The 13,671-nt window shown below is 40.9% G+C and overlaps 1 protein-coding gene across 2 annotated transcripts in view; it reads right to left on the reverse strand.

Annotated features, from left to right (window-relative positions):
- rev3l (REV3 like, DNA directed polymerase zeta catalytic subunit) overlaps positions 1 to 13,671 on the reverse strand; it is a 64,418-nt gene that overhangs the window by 32,209 nt on the left and 18,538 nt on the right. Inside the window, exons 2-6 of one of the 2 annotated variants that reach the window (XM_035143590.2) lie at positions 5,844 to 6,033; positions 5,593 to 5,667; positions 4,442 to 4,602; positions 1,501 to 1,627; positions 1,217 to 1,311 (exon numbers count right to left, since the gene is read on the reverse strand). In XM_035143590.2, the coding sequence (XP_034999481.1) occupies positions 1,217 to 1,311; positions 1,501 to 1,627; positions 4,442 to 4,602; positions 5,593 to 5,667; positions 5,844 to 6,033 (648 nt within the window). Of the gene's footprint in view, positions 1 to 1,216; positions 1,312 to 1,500; positions 1,631 to 4,441; positions 4,603 to 5,592; positions 5,668 to 5,843; positions 6,034 to 13,671 lie in introns of both variants that reach the window. The other variant, XM_035143588.2, reaches the window with a different exon arrangement.

Here is a 13,671-nt window from a genome sequence, read left to right on the forward strand (position 1 = left end):
CATAATATTTTAACAGAATATTTGGTCTATACTGCAAAAACAACACTTTTTAAGCACATGAATATGTTGAAGTGTCACACAAATAGTCACCAATCTTTAGGTTTAATACACTGCTTGCTTACCATCAGTAGCACTGGTACATATTAAATGTGTCACATGTTCTATAGTTTTACTGCTACTGTGAGACACAGAAGGAGCTAGGCCTGGAGTCAACCCACAGAACCCAGAGCCTCCAGGTGACGCAAGCCCAGCTCCACCCAGAGTAACAGAACAGCGGCGGGTCAAGTGGCCCTAACCTAACAAGAAGAAGGAGTGGCTCCAGTTCAACGAAGCTGGGCATCACAAGAGCCAGTAGGGGAAGGGCCATCAAGGTGGCCACCGAGGCAGCACAAGTTGCATCAAGGTGGCTGTGGATCAGGAGAGGAGAGCCGTGGGTAGGGTAGCGCTACCTGGACACAAGCTGGGGCTTGATCAACCCCGGTTGGGTCACCTGGGTGAGGATGACCTGAAACACCCAATGACCCCAGGTAACATCACTGACGATGTGTCCGAGGTGCATCACAAGGTGATGTATTTCACAAGCGTGCATTTAAAATGTTACGTCCAAGTTCTTAAGATATTGGCAAATGAGGCCCATTGATCAGTTTGACTGTTACTGTGGGCAAAGATTATTTTTTTACACCTAAAACCACAAAAAGGCAAATCTTTGGCATCCCAGTTCGCGAGGAGGTGGCTGAAAGGACCGATACATACCTTTAATACAAAACCACGGCTAGTTTAGCTTTGTGGTTTAGCGAAGAGTTTTCTTTCTACCATGGCAAGTTCAATGATCAAAAATAAATGTAAAATACACCAAAGAGCCCAAAGACACATTTACTAAATCCTGAGATTTAAGGACACCCTGTGTCTCTGCTAATGTCTCCCTCTCTTCACTGCCCCATGAGAGGTTGTTAGGTCAGCTCAGAGCCTTCATGTTTAAGGCTGCTAATGGGTGGGATGTGTGTAGACAGTCAGAGGGAGCTGCTCTGAGCAGCAATGCCACAACAGCACTCTGAAACGTGTTGCACCTTAAGAACAAATGATTAAGCAGAAGACCTTTCAACTTTCCTTCTCTCCTGTGTCTTATTCCTGCAACTGTGTTAGTGTGGGCTACAGTACTGAAGATGACGAGTGGAGGAGGTGCAGCAGGTGAGTATGTGGACCTGACAGAACTTACTTTCAATTTCCAGGCGGTTGAGGACGTCTACAGCTACAGCATCAACCTCCAGCTCACAAGTGCTTTGCTTCTCCACCTCTTCCAGGACTAATGAGCTGCAGGCAGGGAATTCATGGACAACTGACGTCAAATTAAATGCCCCAAAAAAACTTTTAAAGTTATATGAAAATGTATATATAAAGTATGTAGCAAGGAAGTAAAAGTACTGGATTCAATCTTTGCTATCGGGGCGTATACTCACAGTGAGAGATAAATGCAGCAGAGTCTGTGCAAGTGGGACTCACCAGGGTAGGGCATTCTCCTCCCAGCGGACAAACGTGCCCCCCAGGGTGCTGTCGTTGAGCTTGGAGGTGCAGGGGCTCTTCCAGGGGCTAATTCTGGGACCACTGCTGGACGTCTGCCTGTCTGGGGCTACTGGAAAACAAACACCAGAGCAGAGTGAATGGTGTTATAGTGCCTCTCTGGAAGGATTTGCCAAGAGGCCTTGAATGGTAAGGAGACTATAGAAGACAAATACCAAAACACTCATCACTTGCTTTAAACAAGTGAAAATATTAAATATATGTATTATAATGGACAAAAAAAAGTTAGTTAGTTATTTTGATGTGGTCTTCCCAACACTGATAAAGGAAAAGACGAGCTACCTCTGAAGTCAATGCAGGCAAAATGCTGGTGACAATTACTCACTGTCGAGAGAAACTGTGCACAAGCTCCTACAGCAAGGATGATGAGTTAAAGTTGAACTTTGAAATGGTTTATAAACTATGATGGATGTTATGGAAGGAAATAATTTCACTGTCCACCAATATTTTCTCTGGGGATTTGTCTGATTGTCTTAATGCTTGCTTTACTTCCTCCGTTTAACTTTTAGTAACGTTGATTGATTGTTCCCAGTTTCAAACCGCTAACAGGATGAGCTCAATGTTGTTAATGATATGAATGATGGCAATAGTTGTGAAAAATACTATCCAGTTATAACTAACCAAAATTATATTTGCAACAATGCAGTAAACTAGGTTGGCGTAGGTAGTTACAACTAAACACCATCATTTGACACAAGGAGACATTTCAAAGATAAATTCCACTAGGGGGTTTTCGGGTTTTGGAGGTGACTTTAAAAACACATTAAGAGTTCTATTCATCTTTAAGTGGCACATTTTTCCGGTCCAGCCCACCATTCTCCCTGTTATCCCAGATTAAGAACTTGCTTTCAAGTTTGAGCTTGAGTGTAGAAGAAAACGTAAACCGGTGTACCCATTATTGGAGTATTTTGGTTTCTTTGTTGTTTGGGGCAATGAAGCCCCCTTTCAATTGATTGCATCAGTGTAGAGGTGGATCAAACATGGGAATGCAGCTTTTGTCAGAGGAGAGTCAAGCGTGAGGAATTTGAAAGAGGAACTTTATTAAATTCAAGTGAGGAATTTCCTGTCCTGAATCATTAATGCCCTCACACGAGAAGGCAGCTCTGCCGGGCTGGAAGCTCTCTGAGAGTTTGGAGAGAGAGCTCTGATAGGCATGATGAGGTGACAATGAGACAGAGGTACTGCTCTGAGATTAAGACTAATCTCTGATCAAACAGAGTCGGCTGTCTGGGGTTTAGTCTCGGAGGGTCAGGTTCACACAAGACCCCTCAGTCTGACATTCCCACTGTGAGGCCAAAGTGACCATGGAGTTGACTGCCAATGTGCCTGAAGAGCAAACTGTATCCCCACCACCACCGATATCAAATGATCAGCCGATGGATGCTTTGCTGTATCTAGTGACAGATGTTAATTTTGAACAATACTTAAGGGCAAAGCAGAGCAGCAAGAATAGATAAATTCTGAAGTTGTAAGTGTTACTCAACAGTGAAGAAACATTCAGAAAGAAGAAAATCAATTAGTCATGGGTCTCATTTCTCTGAACTGGTGAAGTGACCAAACTATTTCAAAAGTCTGCAGGCCGAGCACAAGGAGAAGAGGGATCTTTCAATTAGGATTGAGTACCAAACTCTGTACTTTTACAGTTAAAGAATACAGAGTATAGACTAACGGCAACGGTGAGCCGAAAGCAGTCGCATTGTGTAATTAGCATGTCTGCAGCCCACGCTTGAGAAGATAAACCCTGCATGGAAGACTAAATGTAAAGTGAGGTATCTACAACATTTTCAGGTAATTAATTAGCTGGATTGAGTTGTTGATGGTTTTGTTTCACTAGCATGGTTGAAATTAACTTTTACTTGCCAAAACTCAGCCATAGCTGCATCAAGTATTCCTGACCAACATGCTATGTAGCACATTTATACAGTATGTGACATTCTTAGTATGTCCTAAACATCAGCATACAATCCAATAGTTTCTTAGTTGGTATTATTTATGGCAAAACATTACGCAATCAGTAAGCACGGTAGTGCTGATGACAACAACATTACAGACTAACAGCACCTTATCGGTTGAAAAGTGAATGGTACTGAACCCTACTCAACCCAACCTTAGAACACAAAGGATTAAGAAATATGTGGGTGCATTCTCACATACAGCCAGCTGGAGAATGACTACAGTTTAGTGCATGTCTGAAAGCAGCTCTAGTAACTGCTTGCTTGTTCTTGACCTTTCATAATTGGGAAAATTGGGACAGATAGTGTTAAGAAAAGAGAGGGAGAAATTTGAAAGCAAAGACTCAGAAAAGAAAAAGAGACCACAAGACCAAACATGTGAAAAGATGCGAAATGGCAACATGAAGGAGGAAAACAGAGAGAGCTTTCAAAAGACCACAGAGAGATCCTGAGGCTGAGGTGAGATCAGGACTGATTCAATATGACACAATGCATGGCAGCCACCCCTCGCCCACTCTCCATCCCTGCTGAGCCACAGGGAACAATGCAGTGAGCACGAAGTAGCTCAGCCCACACTGTCCAGGGAAGACAAAAACAGTAGTGTGTCCAGTGTAGTGAAGCTGATGAGAGGGCTAAAGTAGGCCACTCACTTAACAGCACTGGGGAATACCTAGAGACACGTGTCGCTAAGGAACTTCCCCAAAGAGAAAGGTAGGATGTGAGAGAAAATGTCAAATCTAATTTGTTTATTTTGTGTAAAATCAGGTTAAGTGTTGAAATTGTGATGATGATATTCATTTTTGATTAGATGATTATAATCACAAAAAGGAAAAGAAAATCTGACATGAAGGTAAGATCCTTAATTTTGGATGATGCTCAAAATGCAGAGTCACTTCTGTCCTGACCCCTACCTTTGTTCGGGCTCCTGCGGAACTTGACAGCTCCCAAGTTAACCAGGTTCATGCCGTACAGGTTGTAGTCTATAAAGAACTGCAGCAGGAAGGGGATGTGGCCCTCGTTGGGCTGGTAACTTTTGTTCATCACTGCACCACTCTGCAACAGCTCACACACCCTGCAAAAAACATTAAACATTAAACTATTAACTAAACTATATATATATATATATATATATATATACACATACACACATATACATATACATATACATACATAATATAATACAACTGACTGACATTTAAAATCCATGGAGTGCCCCTTTAAATATATAACAGCAGTCCTTTCATTTAACCCTGTGTTTACTGACCAGAATGTTTTCCAGGATCATCCCTGCATTTACAGCATTTGCTTGATATTTTAAGATGAATCAGGAGCAATTCACTGAGTGACTGTTTAAGGGTCAGAGCACCATGCTGGCTGAGTGCCTGATTGGCTGGTCTGCTGACTGGCTCGCAGACTGACTGACTGACTGTCTGTCTGTCTGCCCCCACATTCATTCATTTTATTATTTTAATACATGTCACTAACTATGTGTATTTTTCCTCCCATAGTCTCTCTCTCTCTCTCTTTGCAGGTATCTCTGACTCCAGTGCTGCAGGATAACAACTATTATTATTATTATTATTATTATTATTATCATCAATAACACTTATTAACAATAATAATTTGTATATATTAATTATTATATGAATTGTTGCTGCTATCATTAATAATCAATAACATCTTTACACTGTTATTGATTATTATTATAACTAGTCAGAGCTGATACCTGATGCTGCACAAGTGTGGTCTCTCTCTCCTCTCTCTCTGCCTGAATGGCTGGCTGCCTGAATTGCTGACTTTTTTTCTTGTCTTCCTCTTATCTTTTCCCAAAATCTCTACCTTACCCTTTCCCTCCCGAAGCTCACTGTCGAGCCTCTTCCTGTATTCTTCCATGCAAATACACCCTCGTTCAATCAATTTGTACAACTGATTATGCAGCAATCGATTTCAGTTTAGTAAGCTGGAGTCATGCACCCACACCCTGGTATTCAGTAACATCAAACAGCAGGAGCCTGGAATTATCTCTATTCACATGAGCTGCATCGATCGGCAGCAGTCTTACCTTTTGACCATCTGAGGATTGAACAGATAGATCTTCATGAAGTGCTTCTCTTTGGCGTGGTAGCCATAGAAAGGCCTGTAACAACACACCCAGACAGGATACATCATCATACTGCATGTAAACCATCATCATTCATTGAAAGGATTTACTCTCATTGTTATTTTATGAATTCTGAATGGTTTTGTACTGCAAATTTCAGGCAATTCTCTACTTCGTCAGCTCAGTTCATTTGATGACAACGAGTCACTTACATGCCAGAGACCAGCACCACTTTGAAGACATGCTGGATGCTGGAGGATGGGTTTCCCATGGCAACATTGATGGCCCTGTCGATGCTGAAGGCCACCTGCCGCAGGTAGCGCTCTGACTGCTGCCCGTAGCCATCGTATGGCACGTAGATGTAAGGGAACACACCATGAATGTGAAGACATGTCTTCTGACCTAAAACAAAACAACAAACAAATTCAACAACAGACTTAGTTTTATCCATTCCATTCATCTTCCCCTCTGATTTGTAGACATGTTTAATTATGCATTAATATGGCAGTGTATAACTTATACAGTATCTGAGTACTTGAGAGCTGCAGCTAAAGATAAATATCTGAGTTTAAGTGTAGTAAAGTTATTATTTTGTACTGCAAGTCTTTACTTTGTTAGATACAACTTTTAACATCTAAACAACATTTTAAACACAAGGAATAGAAGTCAATATTCTAAAACTAAGAGGTTGATCAATTATCAGCCTGCCAAGTGACCTAAAAGTACATCTAGCAACCAATAAATTCCAGCCTGCATATACAATTGATAATTACAAATATACACTCAATTGCCATTTTATTAAGTACATCTAGCAAAACTAATAGACTCTAGTACAATAGTCCCACAATTAAATCCTTCCTCGCTCCACCATTTTATTAAAATTGTTTTAGAGGGTTGTTGATTGAAATGTATTAGCATTTTGGAGGCAGTATGTGGAGCTGTTGAACAGTATTACATTATATAGAAATACTTGTACTTATGTTATTTAGCCTACCTTTATTGACATAAATAAAGTGGATAGAATATTAGAAAACACACAGTCTGTGTTATAGTTGTAGTTATCCCAAAAATTTAAACCAAGATTTTCCTTTTTATTACATGTACAGTATATTGGTTCAAAATGCAACCAGTATTTAAAAGTATTTAGGTCACTGTCCTTGATTACTGACTATTAGATCGATATTAGCCACAAGAAATACTTTGCCATGAAAAACATAAAATCCAAGATTGAGAAAATCATGATTAGATTTTTGCACACATGGTCCTACGGCTATCGATTTGTGCCAAGCAACTGAGGTTTGATAACCAGCCCAAGAGACTTGATCTACTTGATACTACCACCTCTCATCAAAAGAAATGATTAAAGTTTGTTAAGTATAGCATTACATTGCAGGAATAATACATTCAACTGCAAAAGCCACATAAAACATGTGTTCATGAGTGCAAGAAATAAACTGAAAAATAAGAAATTAAACTCAAATGCAAAAGAGATCAGCAGCCTGGCAGGACCGTATGAATCAACCCACCCTGATCAAACATTCATTTGCCAGCATGTAGTGACACAGTCCTGAACAAACACTGATGTGCTGTAGCTCCCATTGATTTGACTTCCTCTGCAGACACTATTAAATCTACTGACAGGCTGCGATTGAGATGGATGGAGTGTTCTGAAGGTTGAGCAAACAGCTTTTTCCACCAGTAAGTTTTTTCTCCAATCATTGTGAGGCAGCACCGATGGATGAGTGCGACAAAAGCCGGTAACTCCATGATTCATGACGTGCATGCAGACTAGTATACCAGTCAATTAGCTAAATAACTGCATATAAACAGAGTGGAAGAACATGGCTGTGGACTGTGGGTGTAACAGAGTGGAGAGAGGGAGATACAGTATTTATAATAGGGTCGGTGTGACATCATCACTGCCAGACAGACACGCACATTGCTGAAGAGTCATCTGAGGTGAACTGTGCTGCAGACACCACGCTATGATTCATTCCCTTTATACCATTATAAGCATGGGCCAGAGCTTGTATCTATACAATGCTGCAGGGGGCTGTGTGGTGTTTAGTTGTGTTATATAAAAGGGATAATAAGAGCACTGTAAAAATGATGACAACAAATGCAAGTGGTGGTGAGGCTCACCCAAATCTAAGCTTCTCACTCTGCTCTCTTCTTGCAACAGTGACAGGCTGACAGACAGCTGGACAGGAGGAGGCAGTGTTGAGCAGGAGCTCCACTCTTGCCCAGACTTGTCTGCACATGCCCAGAGACATGCCTGCCTTCCTTACCATCCCTGATCTTCAGGAGAGGAACAAGAAGGGGGTTTCTGGCACTACTCCTCCAACCCAAAACACACATCCACTCACATACATGAGCAGCTTGCCAATTGTCTATCCTCATGCTATGGCTTGACAGATGCTGCGTGCGACGCAATGCCGCAGTGCCATGATTGCTGAGATTGCTGCATCCAAAGTAGAGGCTCCAAAAGCGGAAGAAATGTTCTTTGCATCTCTCTGCACAATAATACATATGACTGCCTCCAAACAGGAGGGGAGGGTGATGCAAGAAGGAAGGTGGTGATGAAAGACAATGAGCTGGTGTGAGCCTGAATCTCAAGCTACTGCACTGCTTCGACTGAGGGAGCGGCATATGTTGAAGCTCACAGGCAGAGCTCCCTGTGGCAGGCAGCGTGTGAGGGGGAGACACACAGCATCATCACCTGCTTTTGATAGAGAAATATTGTTTATTTGCATGTCGTACTCAACTTAATGAAGTCTGCATCATAAGATCAAAGTCAAACTGTGTAAAATCTATTAAGTCCAGTATACACTGGTGGCCGAAGGTGTTACATTAGTGTGAACCCAGATGACAGATCCTAAGAGAAAATAAGATGGCGACATGTCAGATAACAGCCATTTATTAAGTTTAAAAGGTCAAACATTTACTAGTTCCAGCCATTCCAATGTGAGGATTACCTGCTTTTCACATTTTTATATCATATAGTAAAATAAATCTTTATTGTCCAGTCAAAATTACCAATTGAAGAAGTCACATTCATTTCTAGAAAATTGGGATTGATTGACATAATAATCCTGATAGTCCAGCAGAACAAAGACGTTCTGCCCCCTGTTTGGATGCAACATGCCAATTGGTATATCTCACCATTAGTCATGATATGAACTAAATTAAGTATCATACTTGTTGTATCTCATTATGCGTTGATATGCATATAAAAGCTGCAGTGAAGAGTTCATTAGTAGAAAAGTAATCAACAACTAAAAATCTATTAACTGTGACCATTTCACAATTAGCAGTTGTAATAACTTTTGACAGTTTTTCCTTGGGAAAAGAAGATCTCAGGGTTTTCTACTGTTGGGGGTTGGATAAAATATTGTGATGGGTATTTTCATTGTTTTCTGGTTACTTTGTGGACCGGATCGGACTGTGCAGCATTACCAAACTGGCATATTCAGATTGAGGTTTGGTGAAGTTTACAGTAGCATTCTCCCTAATCAGGCACTAAACAGTTGAGGAGGCCTACAACTAATGATTATTGCCGGTGACATTAGTGTTTCTCATCCGCAGGGTGTATTTATGTGTCTTCCACGGAACAAGGCCAACGTGTCTGTATCCACTGTGAGAAACACAAAGGCTGGCAGCTACTCCAGCATTTAGGGAACAGCAAGGATGACATTTGTGTGTCTGTCCTAAGCCTTTAATGTCAACGTGGATTTTTTTTTCTGTCACACGCACACGCCAACGTACACTGTGAACAGCCTATGCTGTTGCAGTTGCTAGGCAACAGTGCCAGCAAAGCAAAAGCCCATGATTTTTTTGGGGGAGGATTCTTTCCACCCTGCTGGTCAGGCCACAGAAAGATACAGAGGGAGAAAATGTGTTTGTGTGTGTGTGCAAAATAACTCTTAGACACAGATGGCTGATCAGTCAAAGGTCAAGGTCAAGATCAACAAAAACATGGTCTGAAATACCCATTTCCCAATATATCATTGCAAATACGCTTACATTTATCAGAAAATGATTCCCCTCCAAACACTGTATATTGTCGTATGACATCATGAAGGAGTCACAAAGAACTCAAAAAATTATGTCATGCATAGGTAAAAAAACAAGGTATTTTCAAGGTGTATCTGCATCCTATAGAAAAAGAAAAGACCTTTAGATTGTTTAGATAAAAAAAAATTAATGATAGGGTTCGGGTGGCATCTGTATGCAGTCAGAAAATAACATCATATAGTTTGTTCTATATGTTAAACGAAATCTATGTTAAACCAATAACATTAGAGACACAATCACCAATCATGATATAAATTATATCATGAAGAAATTATGTAATGGCATTATTACAATATAAAAAAAGGATGCTTCATGTCTTTGTTAAAACTCTCTTTACTCAGCTCTGTTCAAGAGGGGATCTATTTTTTAAATTCCTATGTACTGTGTGAGAACGGGTGTGTGAAAGGGCCCAAGGTGTCAAATTACGTGATTTATCTGGAACAAAAGTCCTAACGTATTGAACTTATAATGATGATCAAGAGGGAAAAGCAATGCATCCTGACATTTGGGAAGGTGGACCAGCAGCTGCTTAACTTAAATATTAAATGAAACTGATTATCAGTGTTGATCAAGTTTCACTGAAGCTTTTCTGCAGAGTGTGTAAGAGATGAGAGGACTGTTTTTCCCACTGTTCCTCAGCCACATGTGCAGTTTCCTGTTGGAGGATTTGTGAATGGGGGAGGGAGGGGCTATTCCAGCCTCAGGGACTTATCTCAGATGGGAGGAGCACTGAGGCAGAGGAGGTCCACTCCGCAAAGTGCCTTTCTCTGTCTCTCTTCCTCCCACCCCCACTTTCTGATGGTAATCAGCACCAGGACTCCATGACTCGGCAGCCATTGCAGGAAGAGCCCCTTCCCACTGGGTCAGTAAGGCAGTCAGCCTGAAGCTTAGTTAGAAAAGCAGTCCTTTCGCCAAGCAGATAGCTGTTAACCTGGTGCTGCTGAATGCTGGGCCATAGAGAGAAAACCTGAGATCTATGTAATCAGACATAAGCTGCAGTGTACAAAACAAACAATGTCTACAGTTTGAGTTTGCACAGACAAAATGCATAAGAGAAATGCAAAAAACTGTAAAATGCAGAATGAAATTGTACCAAACAAATGACAATATGTTGATGAAATTGCATCTTAATTGTTGCAATGAAACACATGGTCTGCAGTATTAACTGCATGTATACAACATACTGTCAAACATGTACATTAGTCAGCAACATAAGAAAATGTACTAACAACTGAATAACCTAAAGAGTCATTTATTAAGAAAAATACAGCTTTTTTCAATTTGTTAGGGACACAACTCGAATTTTGAACATATCAAATTGAACTTTGGGACATTCTAATAAGCATTTTTTTCGCATTTTAAGAATTTACTTAACGGAAGTATCTTTTGAAGTATTTCTAAAGTGTTTTGGATGTTTGTGTGCTTTTTTAAAAATCTACCACAGTGATATAAGCTGCCTTCAGACATGCACTAAACTCATTGTCCGGGGGGGCTGTATTTGAGAATGCAAATGTCCAAGTGAGAGGCTGTGATCTCCTCTATAGTTGGCCAATAAAGTTTTACTTCATAAAATCAATTATCATTTTCTACTGTATTTTTTATCTGCACATTTGATGGTATTTGTAAAAAAAAACAACAAATGACTAAACAGAGGTTGGAGGGAATGTACACTGAACCAACCTATGTGTTGCTGATGTGTTGTGTCAGTTGTGGCTTTGTGTACCATCTGTGTTAAGTTAACTTACAGTTTCTGGCTTAAGTTCAAATATTTTATGTGTGTGCAATGTCCTGTACTTGGGTCATCTAGATGTAACACACAGCTCTGAGAGTCAACACTGGTCATCAGTCATGCTGCTAACTTTTTCCTTGGCAGTAAAGTCTGTCTGTCGGGCGCTCTGCCTGGTAACCAACGAAAACTTACGAGTTCCAGTCACAATAAAGTTCCAGTTTGAGAGTCTCTCTTTTTATGGAAAAAACATGCACATTTCCTGGTTAATGTCACAATCTGTCAAAGATGGTGCTGAAGGTTGGTTTCATTTCTACTCTGGAGCTGGTGAATGTACGAAGTCCATATACAGGACTGCAGCAACTACTCCAAGCTCAAAATGCATGACTGCCCAATAGAACACAGAAGCAGAATTTCAACAACAAAAAAAATCTTCAAGGTCCAAGCAGGAAGTAGAGTTTCGATAAGCACAGACTGTTGGCGAAATAGCCGACTTATTCCCTCAAATAGTGACTAGGGCCTTACCACAACTGCAGATGGTAACAGACCTATATTTCAGGCAGGCTTGTGTAAGAGACGCAACTTTATTTGGAATTCCCTGTTATTGAGGTATATTTGGTTATGTTAGTTTGCCGGTAAGGTAAACTTTGATCCAAAGCCACGTTTTGACAAAAAATACCTTTAGGGAACCTTTAGTCCCAAAAACTTTTTTTATGTAAGTAAAATATTTCTGCAGACCATTGTTTGTGTGTGATGTGTGTACAACAGATGGCTCCAGGCAGTGGTAATTCAGAAGACTATACAACGACACTATACAATCCAAGCAACACTCAACTACAGTAAAAATGGAAGAGATTTAGATCGTGTTGCTGTTGTTCATGATTCACTGCCTTGCAGATACTTTTTTGAGTCGAATAATGCTTTAGAATGTGGCATTTGGCAATTCCAGTTATCTTCAAGCTCAAACTGTCCTGAAAAGAGCAAAGATACGTCCACGCACAGCAGTCACTCATGGTGTGCTCTAAATCTAAGCATAGAGCATTGAGTTCATATCTTTCTGCTTTAGGTCTGGTGGAGCAGTCAGGCTTTCTGTAATCAGACAGCTGCCACAGGGAGAAGTGGAGGAACATGTTAATAAAACCAGTGTTGGTGTTAATTAAAAAGGCCCAGGGAGAGCTGAGTGAAATCTAGGACTGAGCACTCCCACCGCCTGGAGATGGAACATCAGGATTGTAGAATTTGTGCTTACTACTCAAAGCCACGGTGCTGGTGGAGAAACTGAGAAAATGTTTGCCTCTCCCTCAGGCCCCACATCATTTGTCAAAATGTTAACACACTTAAATGACCAGAATGAGGGTCCATAAGGGCACACAAGCATACTCACACACACACAAACACACACACACACATGGATTAGAGAGACATTTAGATTTACCAAGTCAGTATGTAGCTCACTCAGCAGCCTGGTAGAGCGCCAAGCACATTAGACACAGCAAGTGTGCGGGAGGAGAGGTAGTGGTAGAGTAGGAGGTAAAGAGATGCTTAGGGGCGAGGCAAAGCAACATGGTTCTGAAAGAATTGGTTTCAATCCAGATGTGTAAATTAAGTAAAAAGAAAGAAAAAATTATGTGAAAATCAAATTGATTCATGAGCCAGAGATTAATTCATTCATTCATTATCCTTTAAGCTGAAGCCAATTCCAGCTGACATTGGGTGAGAGGCAGGGCACTCTCTGGACAGGTCGCCAGCCTATCACAGGGCTGACATTTTGAGACAACTATTCTCACACACATTTACATGTATGGACAATTCTCTAATTAACCTACATGTCCTTGGACTGTGGGAGGAGGCTGGAATACCTATGCAGGCACAAGGAGAACATGCAAACTCCACACAGAAAGGCCACATTCAGTCAGCAGGCTACAACCTAGAACTTTGTTGCTATAAAGGCGACAGTGCAGACCACTAGCTATACTACCTGCTTTGCGCTGTCTTGAGAATGGACATGCAGCGTAAGACAGAAGAAGAGAGGAGGAGGATACCAGATATCAGATCCCAAAGTTTGCAAAGATCCAATGCCATAATTGAGCCTGTATGATTATGACATCCTCCACCTTTTGTCATTTTGCCTTACAAAACAGTTTACAGGGTAGATTAAGGAAAGAGGGAGAGAGGGGTTTCGTAATTCCAACAAAGTTTCAGTCTCCACTACTCCTCTTACTGTAACAATGTTTTCTACG

Source organism: Hippoglossus stenolepis, chromosome 20 (assembly GCF_022539355.2).
Source record: "Hippoglossus stenolepis isolate QCI-W04-F060 chromosome 20, HSTE1.2, whole genome shotgun sequence".
Classification (NCBI taxonomy): domain Eukaryota; kingdom Metazoa; phylum Chordata; class Actinopteri; order Pleuronectiformes; family Pleuronectidae; genus Hippoglossus; species Hippoglossus stenolepis.